Below are 24,169 nucleotides of genomic sequence, written 5' to 3'. Positions count from 1 at the left end.
ATGAGGGATAGGAACAAGATAAAATTTGTTCTTAATAATAAAATTTCCACAATCGTTTCTGGGTCAAAATGTTATTTCCCAAGATAAATGGCTTAAAGTGTTTAGAAAATTGTTCGTTCTTTTTTACCTCAGTAAAGAGAGTGATTTATTAGTAGTTCTTGTGGCAAGTGACACCAGGATCTTTTTGCTGCCAATTTTGTATCTGTGCAGGCTATTTACCGCGCTGATGGCTTCCTGTAAGGTTTCCATCTGGACAACAGCCTTGAGCTGATAATCTGTATGGGGGCTGAGCTCAACACTTTTCACCTGTAGCAGAAACAAAGAAATTGGAGAAACCATGTCATCCCATAACCTTGCCATCTCAAAACGCAGGTGCGATCAGTAAGGAACACAATGGAGAACTTCTGTCTTCTGTGGAAGAACCTGTCTGAATCCTGCTGACCAAAACTCAAGTGGGCTAGGACTGTAACCTTCAGGGAAGGGACACTGGCCGGAGCTGCCTGGGACCTCTAGCACACTCGGCTCTCCCAGCAGATTGACAGGCTAACAGCGAGTGAGGGGCTTTTAGGGTCTTTACCAGACCCTGCTGAAACCCAGGGCACAGTATTTAAAATTTTTGTTAAAGCCAAGTTTTAGCAATCTACACCCAAAAACTCAATTAGATACGATAAGCAAAGCAGTCAATATTATTTTAGAATTCTATTCCTGTATTTTAGCAGCCAGAACTAACTAGAATCTATCAGTGTTTTATATCCTAAAGTGACACTTCCATTCTTGCCCAAGAGTGCTAGCACTTCTTATTCCTGTGTCTTGTTCTCTAGGGCTCTGCCACCAAAACTGGATCTTTAGGAGCACTTCACGCGGCTCAGAGGAAGGGATCGCTGAACCATATTTAACACCTGACACTTACATTCGGTCAGGTGCCCTGGTGATGCAGTGGCTAAATTCTGATGCCAACGAAAAGATTGGTGGTTCAAATTCACCTGCCACTCCTCAGGAGCAAAATGTGGGAGCCTGATTCCATAAAGATATCAGTCATGGAAATGCAATGTAGCAAAACTATTATAGAGTCGAGATGAGGCAGAAACAATACAATGAAAACCTAGCTGTAGAGTGGAACACATGCTGGCCCACCAAGCTCTGAGGATGATATTCTCGCTCAGAGCAGTCAAAGCACAGAGAGGACCATACGGCTGGCCCCACTACGAGACATGACGCCCCTCACTGACCCATAGCGCTACAGAGACAACACTGGAGACACAGTGCGGGAATTGCGCCCCATCTGATCCCACCACACTGAGGCGAAACACTAAGGGTGTGCAACAGAGCAGCAATGGGAACAGAGCAACCAAGTCCCAGGGAATACCAAAATAGACTGTGGGGCCAGGGTGTGGCACCCCATCAGACTCAACCGGAGTTCAACAAACAGACCTTGAACTATTTACAGGCTTTTCTTTGTCATTGGTTTTGTTGTTGTTGTTGTTTTGTTTTGCTCTACCTTGTTTTTTGTGCATATTATTATCTCTGCAGGTCTATCTAGATAAGATGATCAGGACAAACAATCTGGAGGAGAAAACAATGGGACTGACGGTTCCAGGGGGAGATGGGAGAGGGGGAGGTGGGGGAAAGGAAGTGGGTGTCAACAACCCCAGGGACCAGGGAAAAACAAATGAACCATAATTGATGGCGAGGAGGGTGTAGGAAACCTGGTCGGGCTTGATCAAGGGCAATGTAATCGAGAGGAGTTACTGAAACCCAAATGAAGGCTAAACATGATCGTGGGACAAGAGTAAACTAAAAGGAAATAGAAGAAGGAACTAGGAGGCAAAGGGCATTTATAGAGGTGTAAATACAGGCATGTACAAATGTAAATATATTTATATATGATGATGGGGAACTAGATCTATGTGCATATATTTATAGGTTTAGTATTATGGTAGCAGATGGATGGACATTGGGCCTCTACTCAAGTACTCCCCTCAATGCAAGAACACTTTGTTCTATTAAACGGGCATTCCGTGATGCTCACCTTCCCGACATGATCTCTGACGACAAAGCGGTGCATAAGCAAACATCGTGAAGAAAGCTGATGATGCCTGGCTATCAAAAGATATAGCACCTGGGGTCTTAAGGGCTTGAAAATAAGCAAGCTCCCATTTAGCTGAGAAGCAACAAAGCCCACATGGAAGATGAACACCAGCCTGTGTGATCACGAGGTATCGATGGGATCAGTTATCAGACATCAAAGAACAAAAAAATCCTGGAATGGAGACCCCAAGCCCAACTGTAGGCAACTGGACGTCTCCTTACATAAGGGTTGCGGGGAGGAGATGAGCCAGTCAGGGTGCAGGATAGCAATGATGAAACATACAACTTTCTTCTAGTTCTTTAATGCTTCCTCCCTGCCTACTATCATGACCCCAATTCTACATTACAAATCCAGCTACACCAGAGGATGTACACTGGTACAGATAAGAACTCTCGACACACAGAATCGAGGACAGACAAACCCCTCAGGACCAATAATGAGAGTAGAGATACCAGGAGGGGAAGGAGAAGGTTGGGTAGAAAGGGGAAACCAATCACAATGATCTACATATAACCCCCTCCCTGGGGGATGGGCAACAGAAAAGTGGGTGAAAGGAGGCATCGGACAGTGTAAAACATGAAAAATAGTAATAATTTATTAATTATCAAGGGTTCATGATGGAGGGAGGGGAAAAATTAGGAGCTGATACCAAGGGCTCAAGTAGAAAGAAAATGTTTTGAGAATGATGATGGCAACAAATGTACAAATATGCTTGATACAATGGATGTATATATGGATTGTGGTAAGAGTTGTAAGAGCCACCCCAAAAAATGATTTAAAAAAGAAAAATTAAAAGTTGTACGAGCACCCAATAAAACGATTTTTAAAAAAAGAAAGAAAACCTAGCTGTAGTCATGCATAGCACATTTCATGGTCTGTATCTGATATTCCTTCAACGGGCAGAACAAAAGCAAGAACAGAGTGAGCAGATTACCTTGCCGTGCCTGGAGAAGGCGTCCTGCACGAGCTGCTGCAGCTCTTTCCGGGAGAGCCTGTAGTCTATGTTGCTGATCTGGACATCAGCACCGTTCGCAAATGGGGCAGGGCAATCTGCACTACTGCTGGAACTTGCAACATTGAGAGGGAGTGGGGACGCTCTGTTGGAAAGGCTTGGAGACATACTCCTGTTTAATAGACAGATTGAGATTATTTTTCACAAACTTCTCATTCAATTTATTGGTTATATCATTTAGACTGGATTTGAATCTCTAGAGAAGTTTCTACAACACAGCATATTCAGTTTTCAAATGTTTTTATCTTAAATATATACCAATGTACACTGTGATATCTACTGTCTGTTGACTTATTTTCAACCCGTAAATAATTTAGTATCAGATATTCTTTCATTGAATTATTTAAAGCTAACGGCAGAAATTATAGGCAAGATTGCTTAACCAAAATATTTTTTTAAATATTTTCATTTTATCTATCTTTTTTCTTTTACTTTTTTGTGGGTTTGAGGGGAGGTTAGGGAACATACTGATTTTCCATTCAAAAATTCACACCTATTGTGTTTTGCGACATTGATTACAGTCCCTATAAAGTAAAAAGCCCTTCCCATCTATTCCCTGTGCTTCGTTTCCATTCTTTCCCCTATCATGCCTATCTCCTGAGCTTTATCCCTTTGGATCTTCTAGGGGTGACTGTTCTAAGCAGTGCGTGCCCCAATGTTAACTCTTCCCCTGAGAAGCTTGCCTATCATTTGGCTGAGAGCTGAGTCACAGGGCTGAGTTCAACTCCAGGCCTGAAGGAAATAAGCTTTTCATCCCCTCCCTTCTGGCTTTGAATGACTAGATAATCTTGCCCTTCTATTAACGTTATGTGAATTTTTATATGGAATTTCACATGTCCCGAGTCACCTGCTAGAGTGATTCTTTACTAACACAACAAAAGAACATAATACTGGAAGGGGCTCATGGGAACATAGCATGGCCTGTGACCCCACTATCTTCTCAGCTTTATAAGAATTACTTAGTACAGTGGTTCTCAACCTTCCTATTGCTGTGACCCTTTAAAACAGTTCCTCATGTTGTGGTGATCCCCAACCATAAAATTATTTTTGTTACTACCTCATAACTAATTTTGCTACTGTTGTGAATTGTAATGTAAACATTTGATATGCAGGATATATTTTCATTGTTATACATTGAACATAATTAAACATAGTTAATGCATAGGGATCAATCAGAAAACATTATGTAATTACATATTGTGAAATATTTGTTTTCCAATGGTCTTAGGTGAGCCCTGTGAAAAGGTCATTTGACCTTCAAAGGGGTTGCGGCCCACAGGTTGAGAACCGATGACTTAGTACAAGTTTAGAAAGCTTAGATTGTGTTACATAGTTACGTGATTTTCAGAAGCCTGGCTTCCCAAACCACTTCCTATAATTACCCCATTAGGAAGAATAACCAATATATGTCGTCTGTGCTTCTTCCTCAACATAGGAAACAGGCGACGATAAGGACAGGTAGGAGCCTCCTGGCATTAGCCAAGAAGCGCTCTCCGCATCCCAAACTTTCTATGTGGAAGAGGCAGTCATGACCCCAAGTGTTATAATCAGAGCAAAGGGGCACATGGAGAAGGATGGAGAACTCATCTTTATGTGGTGTACTCCTCTAGGGCTTGGATTATTTTAAACAACGAATCCTCTCTTGGGGCACACAATCATGCTAGGGAGTGAGAGGCTGGCCTACCTCGAAGACCAAGTCTGAGATGTGAGCAGGGGTCCGATTTGCCGCGAGACGATCAACTTGCTAAAAGCTGATGGGTAACTAACTTGGAACATAGTCTCCTCTTTCTCTTTCCTCTCTATGGGAGAGCTGGTACCACTCCGGGAGCTGAGGTTCTCTTTTCTGAAACAGGGGAAGATCCAGGGGAAAAGATAATTTGCTTTGCTTGAAATTAAATCAGCAACTGTGTGTGTGTGTGTGTGTGTGTGTGTGTGTGAGACTCGACGTACTTGTGATTGCCCTTGTAACTGGACTCTGCGCTCCCCGAGTTTTTGGCTGGGAGCACTGCTGCAGTTGCAGTACTGTGAGCAGGGGCGGCCGGTTTTGTGTTCCCTGGCTGAGGCTCACTGCTTCTACTACCAGCCTTGGGCTCTATTCGGCACAGCTCCTGTAGAGACAAGTGCAGTGGAGTTTGAAAGTGTTAGAACTCACAAAGTGTTAACACCTGAACATAAAACAGTCAACCTTGAGGAGTATTCAAAACTCAAATGAGCAAAGAATACTCTGAAGGCAAGTGAGCACATAAGACAGAGAGACAAAGAAACCCAGCCTCCCGAAAATGTCAGAAAGTCCCAGGGATCAGAATTACCTGTAAACTCTTAACATTTGCACTTTTCCCAGCAGAACCAAGGTTTGCCTGCCCTCCTTTCCCAGGAGTAGCTTTGGCTCCGGGAGGTTGTTCGCTTGTGTCTTTGATGAGGCACAATTTGAGATTCTTGAATTTTTTGGGAGACTTCACTTTGTCAGCAGTTGCACTTGAACTCTTTATTTCACAGATCTCTCTGGTTTTTGGAGTGAATGACACAATGATCCTATTGCCAAAGACATCTTCATTTTCCATTCGTTTCTGAGCCCGCTCGGCGCTATCCTGGTTAATGAAGCGGAGAATTGCACTGCAGCCTGTGATACTCAGCACTTTCCCGCCACAATTATCAGACAGGCGCCTGAGCCTGTTGCTGATGCTCTTGCCATCCTTATTTGCTGGTAGGTTATAAACATAGAGTAGTGTGTGGCACTGCTAATAGAGCAGGAAAAAGTACATTACATCAGGTTCATTCAAGGCACACACTCAGTTACATATAAGAACCAGTAAGCCTTATGTGTACACCTGGGAGGAGAGGAGAGAATGACCTATCAGACGGAGGAAGGTACTCTTTTTTCAGTGCTAACAAGGGAACTGAGTGCTGTCTGTAAAAGATGTGCTAGGCACAGAAGTTCACATACTGCATGAGCCCTATTTGTTGGAAACATGTAGAAATGGAGACAAGATGAGTGATTGTGAGGAGGTTGGCACCAGGGATCTGAATGAAGTGACGAAAATTCTTGAAGAATGGTAGTATAACCTGGTCAGTTACTAAAAATGAGTGAAGGGCACACTTAAAATCAGTGCAATTGGTGTTATGACAATTAGCGTTTAAAGAGTCTCATTTAGCAGGGCTGTTCAAACTCGGTAAAGTCAGGGCCTCTCCAAGTAACGACGTCGTCGGTGGGGCTGAGACTGATGTCTTCCAGAAGGAAACTTGAAGGCAATTTTGGAGAGGTTGATATCCAGAAGCCACAGAAGAAATCATGGGAAAATGGACAAGGGGTATATTTATCTATTCATCTATATAAACCATCCGCTAATAAAAGGGCCTCTTACAACTCTGCTAATGATTAGTAAGCAGACACCACATTGCCACTATCAGACTACTTAATGTTTAAAACTGACGAGAAACTCTCTTACTGTTGGTAAGAATATAAATTAGCACACTCTCCCTGGAGAGCAACATGGATCTAGCCAGCAACATGGATCAACAAAGTCGGATCCCAAACTTGCCCCTCATGGCACTTATCCTGCAGACTGTTATTAGCCCAGAAGTTTGAAAATGACAAAAGTTGGATGATGCTTCCTTAGATAATTGGGAACATAAATATCCTATGATCTAGCAATCATGCTGCTTGGCATGTGCCTTATGGAAGTAAAGAACATAGAATAAAAAATACATGCACATTCATGTTCATCACAGCACTGTTCACAAGAGCAAGAAGATGGAACTAAATTCCATCAGTGGAAGAACGGAGAAACAGACTTAGAGGCATCCACACAATGGTACACCATTAACGTAACGATGAATCTGAGAAAAACCAGATGACATGGATGGATTTGGAAAACATGCTGAGTGAAGTTACACAAAAGGGCAAACACTATAGGAGACAACTGTTATTAAAAGGAAAAAAAAATCAAGAAAAGGTTTTCATAACAAGAAAAACAAAATTTGAGTCACCAGGGATAGGAGGGGAAGGGGAAGCAACTGGTTAGAGGGTAGACAGGTATTACTACCTTGGGTGCAGGGAAGATAAGATACTGTAAGAGGGAGACGGGGCGAGGTGGAGCAGGGACAAACCGGGAAAGGCATAGGGAGGTCTGTGCTGCTGAACACAGTACCGATAATCTGATACATAAACACCCACCTCCTTCACAGGAACACATTCGGCCAAAAAAAAAAAAAGACCCGAGTTATCGTGTTGGAGATGTTTAAAAATTAGGTACGAACAAAATATACAGTAATAGTTAGTATAATGGTTACAGTGGGTGGGCTGCATATAGTATGTTTTTCTTTTTATGTTATATTCCACAAATAAAAGGGGAAATATAATAATGGATAAAATTTTAAAATAAATAAAATGTGAATATATGTATGAATTGCTGAATGGAAGACTGGTGATCTGCTCTGTGAACCTTCACCTAATTAAAGATAAAAAGTTTTATAAAAATTAAAGAGACAAACTAAAGTGCACGAAAGAAAAGACATGTTTTTAAAGTATTAATCTAGTAAGAAAAAATATCTGGAAAGAGAATTTCCAAATAATCAGATCTTTTCTTTCTTCCCCCCTATATGCAAGAAGCATCTCAGAAATGGGCACATTCTCAGGATCGATTCAAAGGCCTTTGAGGTTAGAAGAGTCCAAACAGAAGCAGCAGGGAGGAAAGGCAGGAGGAAGCCAGCACATTAAAACAACAAAGGTGAATTAAGAGGTTAGAAAGGCTGAGGTAAGGCCTGAATAAGCTACTTCTTGGTCAAGACTCTGGTGTCCCCACCTGAGACTGTTTTTGGCCATGTTGCCTGAACTTTTTTCAACCTGGGTATTAGCTAGCAAGGGAAGTGCTGGAGGAGACCTGGGGCCTAGTCTTTGCTCTGCTGTATCAGCTATATAACCCTTGACTTGTTTGCTTTCTTTCAGCACTGACATCGTCTTCCTCCTTAAAATGAAGACACCATCGAGTCAGAACATTTCCAGTACACCTGTAACTCTAAAGTTACAGTTACATTCTCCAAACAGCTGAAACAGAGCTTGGGGTGGCTTTCTATTCCTGTAAGAGTGAGATCGAGGAAACTCACAGGGGGAGGTCTACCTTGTCCTGTAGGGCTGCTGTGAGTCGGCTTTGACAATGATGGCAGTGGGTGTGGTTTTGGTTATAGCAATAACCACTCTTCAGTGTGCACGTACACATGACAGGACGTGTGAACATAGAAAACATCTGCTTATACCAAGGGCTCAAGTAGAAAGAAAATGTTTTGAGAACGATGATGGCAACAAATGTACAGATGTGCTTGACACAATGGATGTATGTATGGATTGTGATAGAGTTGTACAAGCCCCGAATAAAATGATTTAAAAAAAAAGGAAACATCTGCTTAAAGAGTAAATACCTAAAAAGTATACAGTGTATCTGTTTATTTTACTACAATTACACAAGTTATACAAATTGTCACTATATACTTCATTCATAATTCTTGGGAGCAACAGAGTAACTTTTATTCCATTATTCCCATTTACTTGACACCAAACACTTGCTAGCTCGGGGGATACTGGCATTAACCAAAATCAAACCAAACTCATTGCCACTGAGTGGATCTCCATTCACTGCAGCCCTGCAGGGCAGGTGGACTCGGCGGCTTTCTGAGGCTGTCTACCTTTACGGGAGCAGACAGTCTCATTTTCCCCCCATGCGATGGCTGGTGGGTTCAACCTGCTAAAACCCTGCAGCTCCTAAGTGACCACTGGTGAGGTGGATCCAAACATCAATTCCCTACGCTATTCTGAGGGGCAAAAGAAAAGCAAAACTCACGTAGGAGGGGATTTCAAAGAGTTCATGAAAAAAATTCCACTATCTTTCAATTCCATTTTCCCACAAACTCTTGGAAGCCCCTTCGTATATCAATTCTTTATATATTTTACAAGAGAAGAACTGAAGGTTTATAAGCCGAATTTCAAGATTCAGTGCACCTTCTACAGAGAATGGCCTCACTGGAGTTTGGAAACCTCCACGGTAAGGCTTGTTGTGCAGTGTCCGAAACTCACATTGGAATATAGCAAACATAATGCAAATCAACTTACTGGCATTTTTAGTGGTAACCTGGGGGGCAGGTCGGAAATGAACTCTTCAAATCGGATCAGCTCGTTAGCGTGATGCAGCAGTGCTTCTGAGGCCTGATTTTTATGAACCAAAATTATGTGGAAACCATGCCTGTGTCTCAGGTCACTAAGTTCCAATGCAAAATTGACATCAGCTGAAAGAAAGGGTACAGCCCACCCGTCCCTGACATTAAACATCAGCTGAAAGAAAGGGTACAGCCCACCCGTCCCTGACATTAACATCAGCTGAAAGAAAAGGAGTAGCCAACTCCCATCCCCAAACATTAGGAACATCTGACAGAGGCAGGCAACACTAGTAAACTCACTGAAGGCTGTCTCAATTGGGAAACAGCGCACACTTGCTTCCTAAGCCCCAAGCTGCATTTCCCAGAATTACTGCAGCGAAGAGACATACCAAGATATGTTATTTCCAATCTTAAAAAAAGGTTTGTTGTTTTGTTGTTGTTCGTGGGGGTCCTTAGATTTGGAAACTATTTATCTTAGGCTTTTTGTTGTTTTGTTTTGTTTTTTAATTACTAATACTGGGCCAGAAGTTAAAAACAAAACATGATTTTCTCTAATAAACCTGTCCCCATGAAAGTCCTTACTCAAGTTCTAGGGAGGAAATACAGAAATCCACATAGACTTAGTTTTCACTCAAAAAGAGTTCTCGAACATAAGCATAGTATATCCTATGTAGTGAGACTCCGTGGAGTAGATTCTACTCGAATGTGTTCTGGGCTTCTATGACCATTTCCGCACAGTGAAATCTGATTTACGAGCAGGTGTGTCCATACTTACTTGACACAAGAACCACAGTAGCGGGAGCAGTGTGTGTGTTTGCAAACCTTCGGAGGCTCTGTCGGAGTTTGTCGTCAGCAGCATTCTTTGCAGTGGCGTTGATGTGGGCCACAGTTACCTGCCCTCACCCACAGTAAGGGAGACAGAGCAAGAACTGAGGTCAGAAAACAGTAACACATTCTGTCCACATTTTAACAGTTCATTTTTAGATAGATAACCTAACAATAATCTAACAGAAACTATTGTATTCTGTCAGTTAGGAATGGAACAAAATTATCATCAGATCTCAATAAAATCAAAGTGGTTCTTTGTATTAACTGGGTCCCTTATTGTCCTGACTGTCATTCCCAAATTTCTGCTTTTGCGCTTGACAAAGTACCATCACCCTTCGGGAAGATAGGTAGAGAAAGGGAAGTGAATTTTGAAGTAGTTGACTATGTTCTCAGTAATAGTTTTTGTTAACAATGTGAAGGCAGTGGAGATCTGACATGTGAGGTAATATTTGATATATCATCTTATGTTCTTTTTCTTAAGCTATAAAAGTTCTCAAACTTATTTGGCCTATTGCTTCCTTTTCAGAAAAATATTACTTAGTGCCCCTTTAGCAATGAGAAGCTTTTGTACTATAGCTTATAATCCAGAATAAAGTATAGGTATCTGCTTTTACAGTCAGCCCCGCTTCTGCTTTCATCATTCCAGTGACCCTCCAGGGGGCATTATCACCCACTCGGGGAAGCACTGTAGTATAGCTTAGCTTTCATGATCGGGGGTAGGTGCTGGCAAGAAGGGTGTCTGCCCCTAAAGAAGCTAAAATAGCAATTCCCCGCCAAACCAAACCCACTGCCAAGGCATTGATTCCGATTCAACAGTGACCCTATAGGACAGAGCGGAATTGCCACGCGGGGTTTAAGGCGGTAAGCCTTTAGGGAAGCAGACTGCCATATTTTTCCCTCAAGGAACTGATGAGTTGAAACGGCCAACCTTTAAGTTTTAACAGCCGAGCACTTAAGTATTGTGCCACCAGGGGTCTTAAAATGGTGTTTACTCTTGCTTACTTTCAGGCTTCAATACAGACGTCTCCAGAGAAAGAAAGGGTTATTTCATATGCAATGTGCAATAGGGCTTACTAGTTTTTGTAAAGAATTTTTCAGAATTTTAAATAGCAATTTGGTAGACAAATGGTATTAAATCCTATCATCAAAATGGCAGGATTCTAGTTCCAATTTAAGAAAACATACTTTGGAGATCATATCCTGAATTTTCCACTTATTGGTCCGCTGATCTTAAAAAAAAAAATACCTAAAATGAAATAAAAAGAATAACACCACCAGTGGAGGGAGGGTAGGTTGGAAAGGTGGAACCGATTACAAGGATCTACATGTACCCTCTTCCCTGGGGGATGGACAACAGAAAAGTGGGTGAAGGGATACATCGGACAGGGCAAGATATGACCAAATAATAATTTATAAATTATCAATGGTTCATGAGGGAGCAGCAGCGGGGAGGGAGGAAAAAAAATCAGGACCTGATGCCACGGGCTTAAGTGGAGAGCAAATGTTTTGAGAACGATGAGGGCAATGAATGTACAAATGTGCTTTACACAATTGATGTATGTATGGATTGTGATAAGAGATGTATGTGCCCCTAATAAAATGATGTAAAAAAAAAAAAAGCTAGAACAACAACAAAAGAATAGCACAACAATAACAAAAAAAAAGACCACCACCAAATCCAACTAAAACTCACTGCCATTGAGTCAGTTCTGACTCACAGCTGCCCTATAGGACAGGGTAGAATGGGGCCAGTTGAGGTTGCATGACTGTAAGTCTTTTTTCTTTTAATCATTTTATTAGGGGTTCATACAACTCTTATCACAATCCATACACACATCAATTGTGTAAAGCGCATTAGTACATTCATTGCCCTCATCATTCTCAAAACATTTTCTCTCCACTTAAACGCCGGCATTAGGTCCTCATTTTTCCCCTCCCTCCCCGCTCACTTCTCCCTCATGAGCCCTTGATAGTTTATAAATTGTTATTTTGTCATATCTTGCCCTGTCCGACGTCTTCCTTCACCCACTTTTCTGCTGTCCGTCCCCCAGGGAGGAGGTCACATGTAGATCCTTGTAATCGGTTCCCTTCTAAGTCTTTACAGGTGTGAAAGCCTAGTCTTTCTCCAGCAGAGCAAGGTTGGTAGTTTCAAACTGCTGGCTTTGTGGCAAGCAGCCCAATGTGTAACCATTACAACACTAAGGTCTCTAATAATAACATACTAGAAGAAATGGACAAATATCTAGAAATATAACAGCCTCCCAAATTAACTCACTGATGTAGAAAACCCCAACAGACTCATAATTAAAGAAGAAATAGAGACAGTCATAAAGAAACTTCCAACCAAGAAAGCCCGGGACCAGATGGCTACAAAGGGGAATTCTACAAAGCACTCAGAGAAGTGTCACCAGTTCTACAGTCTCCTCCAGATTCCAGAAAGGGGCATTCTATGAAGCAAGCATAACGCTGATACCAAAACCAAGCAAAGATACCAAAAGAACAGAAAATGTAGTGACTCAAAGAACATGAACAGTGACTCAAACATTCTCAACAAAATTCTGGCCAATAGATTCCAACATGTCAAAAAAAAAAATCAAGTGAGATTCATACTAGATACCCAAGGATGGTTCAACAATACACCACATAAATAAGACAAAGAATAAGATCTGCATGATCCTATCAATAGACACACAAAAGGCATCTCCAACAGAAAAGGCAGTCTCCAATACCACTTCTCATAAAAACACTCAACAAAATGTGAGTAGAGGGAGATTCTTCAACACGATATAAAGGGCACATACAAAATAAATAAATAAAACAGTGATGGACATGGCAGTCAATGGGGAAAAGCTGAAAGTTCCCCTGTGAACAGGCACTAGACAAGGATGCCCCTTATCACCTTATGCAGCATCATGCTGGAAATTTTACCCAGAACTTTTAGACAACAAAAAATTCCAAGGGAATACAAGTAGGCAAAGAAGTAAAACTCTCATTATTTGTAGATTATATGATTTTATATGTAAGAAAACCGCAAAGATTCCACAAAATGATTGTTGGAAACAGCTGAGGAATTTGGTAAAGTAGAAAGATACAAGATTAACAAGCAGAAATCAAGTGGGTTCCTGTATACTAACAAAGAGAGCTCTGAAAAAAGACACCAAGAAAACAATACCATTTACAGTAGCCACACAGAAGATGGAATATTTAGGAATACATCTAACCAGAGAAACAAAAGACCTGTGCAAAGAAAACGACAGATGACTATTATAAGAACCCAAGACCTACACAATCCCATGTTCATGGGCAGGAAGACCTCCTTTGTAAGAACGTCATTACTACCCAAAGCAATCTAGGAATACAACACAATTCTGACCCAAATGGCAACTTCATTTTTTAAAGAAATGGAAAAAGTAATTACCAACTTCTTATGGAGAAAGAAGAGGCCTAGGTTAAGTAAAACACTCCTTAAGAGGAGGAATAAAGTAGAATGCCTCCCACTAACAGCCTGGTACTGGTACAATGATAACTACCAGATACACTCAAGTATAAGCCAACCGAAATATCAGCTGAGGCACCTAATTTTACCACAAAACTGCAGAAAAACATGCTGGAAAACTCGGCTTATACACGAGTATATACAGTACACAGACCGATGGAACAGAATAGAAAACCAGAAATATATAAATCCATCTACAGGCAAAGAGCCCAAAACAAAACAAAGAGCCCCAAAACAAAAACCACCCACACCCACACCCACACCCACACCCAATCATAAAACGAGAGGCAGTTTCTCAACAAACGGTACTGGCAAAATTGGATCTCCAGCTGCAGAAGAATGAAATAGGACCCATACCTCATACCATGTACAAAACACACTCAAGTTGGATCAGAGACCTAAATGTAAATCCCAGAGCTACAATATAAGGATCATCAATGAGAAATGGAGACAAATTTAAGTAAGGGTATAGGCATGCCAAATATAACAAAAGAAACATTCAAAGTAGAAAACAAAATGGCTGACTGGGACCTACTACAATTAAGACACTTATGTGCATCAAAAGTGTAAAAAGGGAGCCCACGGACTAGGAAAAAAACCTTTTGCAATGACACAACCGACAAGAACCAATCCATAGAATTCTGCAGTACCTCAATAGGAGAAAAACAAATGATCCGATTAAAAAGTGGGAAAAGAAATGACATTCAAATGACAAACACATGAAAAACGCTCACTATCACTAGCCATACAGGAGATATAAATCAAAACACTATCACAATGACAGCCCAATTAAGAAAAAATAGAAAACAAATAATAGCGAGGGTGCAGAGAAATAGAAACCTGCATAAATTGTAAACATGGACCACCACTGTAGAAAGCACTACCACCCATTCACTGCCATCAAGCTGATTCTCTTAGTGACCCTGTAGGACAAGGTAGAACTGCCCCTTTGGGTTTCTGAGGCTTTAACTCTTTACAGGAGTAGAAAGCCTCACCTTACTCCCTCGGAGTGGTGATTTTGAACTGCTGACCTTATGGTTAGCAGCGCAATGTGAAACCACTGTGCCACCACCAGGGTTTCTAGAAATGAATGGGAATCATAATCACATACACGCAATACCTCTGCCGTATACACGCTCCAAATAAGCAGCGCAATATGAACAGATGTACGCTCTCTCATGTTCATCACAGCACAATCCACAATAGCAAAAGGGTAGAAACAGCCTAAATGCTCGTCATTAGCAGAATGGATTAACACACTGGAATACTATGCACTCCTAAAAAGTGATGAAGCCCCAAGCACCTCCTGACAGATGGACTTGAAAACCACACTGCTGAGGGAAAATGCTGAAAACCTTACTGCTGAATCACAAAAGGACAAGTATTATACGAGAGCACTCTTTTAGGATAAACATTAAGAAAAAGGCAGGCATCTGTTCTCGGGTCATAGAATCTTAGAATCTGCTTTCCCAAGCAATGAAGTGGTGCACAGCCTAACGTTCATCATCCATACATATGCCACCCCCTTATCTGTACATCTTAAAAACTGTATCAGAGGAGGCCTCATCTCAGCTGGGGGCAGTGCCTCATGTTGAGGGGAGCCAGGAAAGATCAATCAGTTCTTCCCATATAGCAATGCTCCACTGCCACCTCAACTCCATACCTATTCCTTTAAGGGGACTGACTCAGTGTGCCTTAATGGAAATTCACGTCTGGGGTGAGGTGGAGAAAGGGAGGAGGAATGTGTCTCAGAGAAGGTGATTTTGCTTCTGTTGGGTCAACCAAGAGGGGCAACCTGCCATTGAGAAAGCATTACTTACGAGAGGGTACCCACCCCCCCAAACCGGTTTTTATCTTCAAAGCTATGTATTTACATTTTTTTACAAAAACAACCTTATGACCTTCAAAGTACTCTCCATTACATTTAATACATTTGTCAAATCTGCGATTCCATTCATGGAAAGATTTTTTTCAAGTTCATCTGTTTGGATGGCTGACAGCACCTTCCCCTGTTTTCTTCTTCACCTCTTCTAAGTAGTCAATTTGCTGTCCTTTTATGTCCCTCTTCATTCACGGAAAGAAAAAGAAGTTACACGGAGTGAGGTCAGGTGAATCAAGTGTGTGTGTGTGTGTGTGTGTGGGGGTGGCGGGAAGAGAAGCATGCTGGAATTTGGGGGAGGGGGCGCCAAAAACTGGAGCACTGAGATAGCTGCATGAAAAAGTACACTGCCATGGTGGCAAAACCACTCTCGTCTGCCACAAATCAGGCTTTTTGGTCACACATTCCTGCGCAATCTTTTCAGAAGCTCTAAATAGAAAATTTGATTAACAGCCTGACCTGGTGGAACAAACTCCAAATGCACTATTCCCCACACATCAAAAAAACAAATGAGCATCCGGGGTTTTTTGGGGGGAGTACCCCCTCGGATCTAGATCCCCAGTGGGAGAATATGCTTGTACTCCGTGTTCCTAACCAGGCACTTAGTTTGACTGAGTTTCTAATCAGTTCATGCTGTTGCAGGCTACATGCTATAGACAACGGGGACTTTAGACTTTGTCTTTTAAACATCTTTCACAAACCACAGCAGAAGCATCCGATTTCAAAACCCCACGAAGCAAACCTGATTTTACCTTAAACACACCTGTAGCAGATTAAAGGAACTGAAATACTTCTTGGACTGAAATGCCCTATCTCAAGATTATGGATTTAGACGTCATGGGATTTTGTCTCAAAGCTCTTGCTTTGAGGGTACTATTTTCATACTCTTCCTTGCTTTTTATGATGTTTTAGTCTCGCAGGCATAGTTCTGCCTTAGTGAATGAGCATTATTGAAAGTTTTGCCCTATATCCTACCCTCAGGGTTTGCAATAATAGTGCCCAGTTACCAGGACATATATCAACCATAGATATATGAATGGCTTTTGAGTTAGCACTTAATTGTAGCCCGAATCCAAGAACAATTAGTTTTTTATACATGGCCCTAATGCATGCTCGCCCTCATGAAGAGATCACTGAAGATATGGATGCCGTATCAAGAGGTAGTGAAGATATAGGATCATGCCCAGCCATCTGAAGGAATAATGTCTGGGGTCTAAAATATTTGTCTTAAAACAAGCAGCTCTCTGAGTGGTGTGTCAGCTAATTCCACACGGAAGAAGCACACTAGCCTGTGTGATCCAAGGATTGTAAGCACTAAAATCTAAGACTGGAGGAGGGAATTTTATTAGAGCTAAAATTCTGAGCATCTGGTTTGCAGAAGGCTAGGGTTGACAGTGAAACCCCAAAATCCACTCACATAGTTGCCATGTGAATTAAATCTCTGGTGAATCCCTTTGAACTATCCTTGACTAGGGATGTGAATAGTCCTGCTATCAGACAGTACATTGGAAAGTGGATGAATGCAGATATAGCTAGGTTAAAATTTAACCTTATCACCTGTTCTTTCTTTTGACCTATTTTAAATTTGCTCTAGTTTTTATTATTTTATGCTCTCTTTTGGTTTGAGGTGTTTTGTTATTGTTGATGAGTGGTAGTGGTGGTGTGATATTCTTTATATGAAATCTAGGACAGGTAAATCTAGAGACACAGAAACTGGTTAAATAGGTTCTTAGGGTTAATGGCAAAAAAGAGGTTGGGAGGAAACAGGGAGATCATAATGATGGTTCAAGGGAGAAAAAGTTTTAAAACTGATTGTGGTGATGATTGTATAACTGTTTAAGATATTTAAAGCACTGAATCACATGGCATGGAAATGATGTCAATAAAAATATATATTTTTTAAGTTGCTTCAGTTTCCTTCATACATTGCAAATAATTCCAATGTACCATGTTCACAGAGTATTTATGAAGATCAGAGGAAACAAGATGTAACTATTGTAGCTAGTAATGCACTAAATAAGCACAAGTTAAGCGGTATTACTAAATGATCAAACACGATTAAATGATTTCTCATACTTTAAAAAGTATCTGTGTGATATGTGCTTACTTGTTCTTAGCCCAACCTAATATCACTAAATGAATTTTGAACTGGAATTATTAAAATAAAATCCTAGGTGCTTATTCTTTTACCAGGAGGTTACGCTCTGCCCTATCCCACTCCACCCCATGCCACCTTTCTTACCTGGCAGTTATTCAGCTCTTGAATAACTTCTTTGTTTTCTTTACTGATGTCACACACACAGATGAATTCTGCTTCCCGGTGGCCTTTGAAAAACTTCTCACGGATTCTTTGTACAACAGCAGTAGCTGAACGGCCAGAGGGAACTGAACAGTTTTCAATATCCCAAAAAACTCCAATGGGGGGTAAGTTTTCCAGCATTTGTCCAGCTATTGTAACTTCTGATGACCCTACAAAACGCCAATATTTTCTATTACACATAGTATAAAAGAAATGGCAGATGAAAAGAAACCAATGCATAATTAAACTGTCATTCTTTGTGGCAAAAAAACTCGAATACTGATTGATATCAGGTTTAAGGATGCCAAGGTAATAAAGCAAAAACCCTGCACTTGGCATTGAATCAATCTAAGAGATTATTCCTATTTTATGAGAGGGCCAACTTAAAGGCTAAGTATGGAAAGCCCACAGTAAATCCATCCGTAGGCTGGCCAGTCCTGTGTTTCTCAGCACCAGCACTTAACTGAGCGGATGTCGTGGCTCCAGGGCCTGATGGTCAGGCGTGTCACCCTGACCAGTTCAGAATAATATTGACAGGAGAATGAAAGATGAAGTTATTATTGCTCTTGATTTTAAATTACCTATTTTTCTATTGTTATTTTAAAAATATCTTGCAAATACTTTTAAATCTATTTTTAATTTTTTCCTATTTTTAATTAAAAAACAAAACATCTTTTTATTGTATATTAAACCAGGGGAAAAATGAGACCAAATCAAGTGCCACTGAGCCAACCCTGCCTTGCCGTGGCTCCAGAGGAAAGAGCGGGGCTGCCCCAGGGCTTCTAGGGTTAAATCTGAGCCTCAGTCTTCAGCAGTGCGTCAGCTGTTGGGTTCATATTGCTGACACCTTGTAGTCAGCAGCCCAAAGATTTGGACACTGAATTAAATGTGTGGTTTATTTTTCACCAAAGAGAAAATAATCACATTGATTACCTGTTGGGGAAATAATCTTAACTGAGACCTGAGCCATGAGACCTTTCAGCCATGATTGAAAAGTATATAGTCAATGTGTATAACTATGAATCTAAGATGATACCAAGTCTTCTCCAGCATGTATTTCTCCTACCATGCTCCCTTTTTTAAAAAATCATTTTATTAGGGGCTCATACAACTCTTATCACAATCCATACACACATCAATTGTGTAAAGCGCATTTGTACATTCATTGCCCGCTCCCTCTTTTTCTATCAACAGCTAGATTCTCTGACTTCAAGCAGCCTTGACCTTTAATACCCAAGCAGCTTACTGGTTTATTTATAATAATCAATGCATCTTTATCAAGAGATGGAAATGGACACTTGCCCATTTCCATATACAGTAATTTCAGAACCACGGGGGGGTGGGGGGGGGGAAGGAAAAAAACAAAAGAATCACCAGGAATCTCTGGTGCAGTGCTAAGTGCTAGTATCAGATACTGAAAACATCTTAAACATGCAGACTAGCACTTACCAAATTTCGAAACCGCTTTGCCTAGACCAGTGGCCAATAGCAATGTGGCCTCCTTTCGTGCTCCTTTGGTTCCACAGCCATTACACAGAGGGACAGTGACAGGCACGGACTGTGCACTTGGAGGTGGTATATTTGGCCAGACTTTAGCAGCATCAAGTATACTGGTTCTTTTCGGCTGGTCAAAAAAATTTTTTTTAAAGGAGAGGTTTCAGATTTATCACTTCAGATCTGAAATTTATACACAACTGAGTCTATATTCTAAGTGATTTACCCTTCTATCTGCTAACTCGATGTGATGGATTTTCTCAAATCATCTTTCCCAGAAGTATTAGCTATCAAATGAAATTTATACATTCATTTCAAAAGGCGATTTGAGATGACTTGCGGTGATCGCATGGTTGGAACTGCTATGTTCCGGAGCATGCGCCTGCAGTGGATGCCACGCACACACTATACTTTGCATAAAGGGAGGTCAAGTCTTCTCTGGAGCACCAGTGAGGCTGAGGCCAGGCTCCAGTCCTCAAGCTTTTACTATCAAAGGACCACATGCAGAAATTAATTTTCAGCGAGAGCAGGCCCATGTTCCAATTGGGTCCAAGTTTTAAGAAATTAGAATTGTGCTCTAGCCTTTAAAAACAAAACAGAACACCAAGACTTTGCCAAGCTCAGTTCATATGTAGGAAATGATTCATGGCAAGAAGAGGCTCAGAGGACAAACTACAAAAATAATTACTTCACAATTATTTCAATTGTCCTGATTTTACCCTGATTTCTTCAGAACCAGCAAAAGCTATGCTGATGGCAAGCCAGCTAAACTTGAGCTGCACCCAGCATCAAATGAGAGAAAAACAATACAAACCTTGTTTAAACAGTCTTCGCAGTAAAGGGAGCCCTTTAAACAAACCGGTGGTACCACATTTAGGTGCAAAGAGTTGGTGCACAAGTGAGGCGTTAGTTCCGACTGTGAAATGTGCTCTTCCAGAGGCCCCGGAGCCCCACTTGTGAAGTCAGAACAAGGGAAATAGCCAGTCGTGGAGGGGCAGCCCTGGATAGCTGGAAACGGATGCAGCTTCTGCACGCTACCATGACATGATTGGAAATGGAGTTTTCCACAACACGGCAGGTGTTTGCAGGAAGAGAGGTTACTTTCTAGATGCATGCTGGGGAAGTCACCGGCAAGGCCCGCCATGTTGTTCCTAGCACAGGCATTCTGAAGTGAAGACGCAGACTGGAAGGCAAATCTGGACCCTACCTGACATGTGATTGTCCTGGTGCTCTGCGAGTCTAACAGTGCGCCCGGGTGAATCAAGCCACCGTTACCTCTGCTACCACCACCACCACCACCACCAAAACGCATTGGCGATGTGGAGGACTCATTAGTGCAGTGAGCACAGCAGCTTACTTTGGGGACAGTTGAAAGCTGTATTTTGGGTTGCTGAAGAGAATGGATATCTGGAAGTGGGACTGCTGGGAACAGTTTAGAGCCAGCATGAAGGGGAGATGGTGCATCCTTTACTTCCACAGCAGCTTGCTTGTTCTCCATGTACTCTTTCTGAGAAAAGAAAGCCAAAACTCTAGTTAATTTTAGGAGGCCAGTTACTCTTGGTTACTCACATCATGTGGTATTATTAAAAAGCAGAAACAGTGTTCATTCTGTTGCAAGCCCTTCATCACAAGCAAACAAAATGGAGTAACAGCTAACTAAACGAAAGTTAGGGAGTCTTGGAGCTCCGCTGCTAACCCAAAGATTGACATTTCGAACCCACCAGGCCCTCTGTGAGGGAAGGATGTGGCAGTCTACTCCTACAATTATTAGAAGGGGTACGGAGGTACTGAAGAGAAAGCACTTCAAACAGCACCTGGCCACTGGAAAGGGTTCTCACTAATTAGGAACAACTATGGGCATTGCTGGGTAAGCGTTAAGACTGCTAACCACAAGGTTGGAGGGTCAAATCTCCCAGCTGCTCTGAGAAAGAAAAATGAGGCTGTCTGCTTTGGGAAGGACTTACAACCTAGAAAATCGTGTGAGACTGCTATGAGTCAAGGTCAATTCAATAGCAGTGGGCTGGGTTTGGTTTCCTCATGGCTTGACTGAGAAGCCCTGGTGGTAACTAGCTTTCGTAAAGTGTTAGAGCCTTAGAAACCCGATGGAGCAGTTCTTCTACTCCGTCTTATGGGTTTGCTATAAGTCAGAACTGACTCAATTACAGTGAGCTTAGTTTTTCCAGACGGGTTGACCAAAGGAATTCTTAAATAGAACAGGATATCCTAAAACAACTAAAATAAGGAAAAAGGTTACTCTGATATATTATCATGCTTCAAAGCAGAGAAGGGACCATGTGACTGCTAAATTTCACTTCTTTTCCTGCGATTCTATGCTTGTTATCTGGGGTCTATCAGGATTTTCAGTATGCTGCCCATAAAAGAGAGGTGGGGAAAAAAGAGAGAGAGAGGTGGACAATAGTAATGAGCTGACCAGCCAAAGGACCTGTGTATTCTAGTCTCATGGTAATTAGTTTTGACTGAAAATTAATACACTGGAACGCTGACTTACAAAGCTCAGGTTATTATTTGCAGGGTTACTGTTAGTCCTGATGAATCTACTTAATTCTGGGTGCCACTGACAAAACCTGAGTTTCTGGAACTTACCAGCAAGAGTGCAACTGTCTGACTGACTCCACATGGACCCGGTCTCCCACCCCTACGAAGTGCTGTTGGAGCTGCCAACCCTGTCCACTGCCCCCAAGCTGAAACACTTCTGAAATGACCAAATTGCTTGAACTCATGCAACAAAGACAGCAGAAACTTACAGAAGACAGAGAATTGAACTAATTTTATAGCAGTTGTATCCTGACAGAAAAATGGTATTCCTATAGTAAAGTCTCATTTGAATCCTACTAGAATTAAAAAAAATAAAAAAAGAATTGCCAAGTTGATTCGAACCCACACTAACTTTCTAGGATAGAGGAGAACTGTTGCTTAGGATCTCTGAAACAGTAAATCTTTACGGAAGAAGACTGCCCCATTGTTCTCTCACAGAGTGGCTGTGGGTTCGAACCACTGACCCTGCAGTTAGCAGACGCCACCACGGCTCCCTTTAAAATCCAAGTACAGCAGAAAAAAGGACATGGAAACATGGCAACCATGAGTGCAGGAAATCAAATGAGAAAACGTCAACATCGCTATGAAAAGCAATAGCAGCCAGAAGTCACGGATCTATTTGAGTCAAGAGAAAGCTGCAACAGAAAAAGACTGACAATAAGGTCTATTAATCTGTTCTAGATGACCATGCTGGAAGCTCAAGTGGCTACAATAAAGTACAATCAATGCATGTTCTACTTTCCTCTGAGTTGGCTACCAATGTAGATTTGACCTTTGTAATCTGTGACTACAATGAGAAACAAATCTTCCCAAGATTTTACTATGAAATATTTAAAGCATCGGTTACTCAGAATATATATACAGGAGTTAAAAATGCATGCTATCATCAAGTCCGGAGTGTAGAGTAATGTTCTGTAAAAGTCAATACAAGGCAGATACATAGAGAAACTTGGCATGGACTCCAGGGGGAGTCTGTGTCTCAGACCAAATGGACCTCAGGTATTTGTTATGTCCAAAGTCTTACATATAGTTACCGTTTGGGGACTAAGTGGCAATGTCTGTTCAGGACCAGAAAAGCAATTAGAGAGTTTCCAAAGCCATGGTTTAGCATCATTATCTTGTTGAAGCCATCTCAGTGTTCCACTGCAGGGGTTCTCAGTTTCGTTTCCTTCCATCATACAGCCATATAAAGCAGTTCAACATTCTTTCACCTTTCTTTTCTTTCATTCTTCCCCCCTGTTGGTAATGAGTAAGGTTTCAAAGTGAAATTACAATGTATTACAGGGTGAATTGCAGCTACAGGAGGGTTAAATGAAAAACCCAGTACTGCGACTACAGTTCTAGTTCAGGCATGCATGTGTTTATTCCAAACAAAGCATATGCAAACATGCTTCTGTGATCGATAGATTGCTTAAGTTCTCTCAGTGATACACTTACCTTAGTCTCACTAACATGTCTTCAAACACCCCCCCCCCAACAAACATAGTAACATGGGTAAAAGGAGAAGCCAATGTATAATAAAAACCAGAAACCAAACTCACTGCCATCAAGTCAGTTCGGACTCAGAGACCCCATAGGATAGGGCAGAACTGTCTCTGAGGGTTTCCCAGATGGTAACTCTTTCGGAGAGGGTAACTTTTTACAGAAAACTCTTGTCTTTCTCCTGCGGAACAGCTGGTGGTTTTGAACTGCTAGCCTCACAGTTAGCAGCCCAACTCGTAACCACCACAGCTCCATAGATGAGGAGGCTTAAATGATGGGGGCAGAGGAAGACACTGGGAGGACTGCAAGGGTTGAAGACAGCAGGAAATACCATTATAGACACAACCCTAACAGTGATCCGCAAGTAGATGGCTACAGAGAAGTCAACTCACAAGGTCATGGGAATAATTTTTCGATAGACTTTCTCAAGGAACTCATGCTCACAGGGGCTTTATTAGGAAGAAGTTTTAAGAAAATGAGAAACTGCACTGGTGAGAAAAAGGGCAGGAAAGTGGCTCCAAGGGATTCGTCCCCACGACACAGTGGACCTGCTCCTTCTTCAAGGGTGGCTGAGGTTGTCTGTAAGAATTTCCCTGGGAAACCTTACTACCCACCCTCCAGCCCTGATCGTGCAGTACCATCGGACTTCTTTTTGTTTCCCAAAGTCAAAGAACCTTCCAAAGCAACACGCAATTTTGACGTGGTGTAAATCTGACTCGAATTTTTCAGGGAAGGGTTAGAGCAACGGAAATACGGCATTCAGGACTGTGTGCACCTAGATGGAAGATATGCTGAGCTTCCCAATTTGACAGGTTTAATGCTTTCTATTATTTGTAGTAATACTTTTGACCTACCCACATTATTATTGATGATAAAATAACCAAAAC

General features: G+C 41.6%; 1 protein-coding gene across 1 annotated transcript in view; it reads right to left on the bottom strand.

Annotated features, from left to right (window-relative positions):
• The window catches only part of MARF1 (meiosis regulator and mRNA stability factor 1), a 47,203-nt gene extending 24,167 nt beyond the window's left edge, over positions 1–23,036 (bottom strand). The window contains exons 1-11 of the mRNA XM_045286012.1: positions 22,835–23,036; positions 20,059–20,751; positions 19,200–19,374; positions 17,694–17,920; positions 10,024–10,141; positions 9,205–9,377; positions 5,411–5,836; positions 5,052–5,209; positions 4,786–4,944; positions 3,024–3,213; positions 128–306 (exon numbers count right to left, since the gene is read on the bottom strand). Of these exons, the coding sequence (XP_045141947.1) occupies positions 128–306; positions 3,024–3,213; positions 4,786–4,944; positions 5,052–5,209; positions 5,411–5,836; positions 9,205–9,377; positions 10,024–10,141; positions 17,694–17,920; positions 19,200–19,374; positions 20,059–20,751; positions 22,835–22,978 (2,642 nt within the window). The 5' untranslated portion in view covers positions 22,979–23,036. The remainder of the gene's footprint in view (positions 1–127; positions 307–3,023; positions 3,214–4,785; positions 4,945–5,051; positions 5,210–5,410; positions 5,837–9,204; positions 9,378–10,023; positions 10,142–17,693; positions 17,921–19,199; positions 19,375–20,058; positions 20,752–22,834) is intronic.
• Between the last annotated feature and the right edge of the window lie 1,133 nt (positions 23,037–24,169).

This window comes from Echinops telfairi, unplaced genomic scaffold (genome assembly GCF_000313985.2).
Source record: "Echinops telfairi isolate 266 unplaced genomic scaffold, ASM31398v2 ScPeMD7_5;HRSCAF=22, whole genome shotgun sequence".
NCBI classification, from domain to species: Eukaryota; Metazoa; Chordata; class Mammalia; order Afrosoricida; family Tenrecidae; genus Echinops; species Echinops telfairi.
Note: the sequence above shows the minus strand (reverse complement) of the source record. Positions and strands in the feature narration are given on the sequence as shown.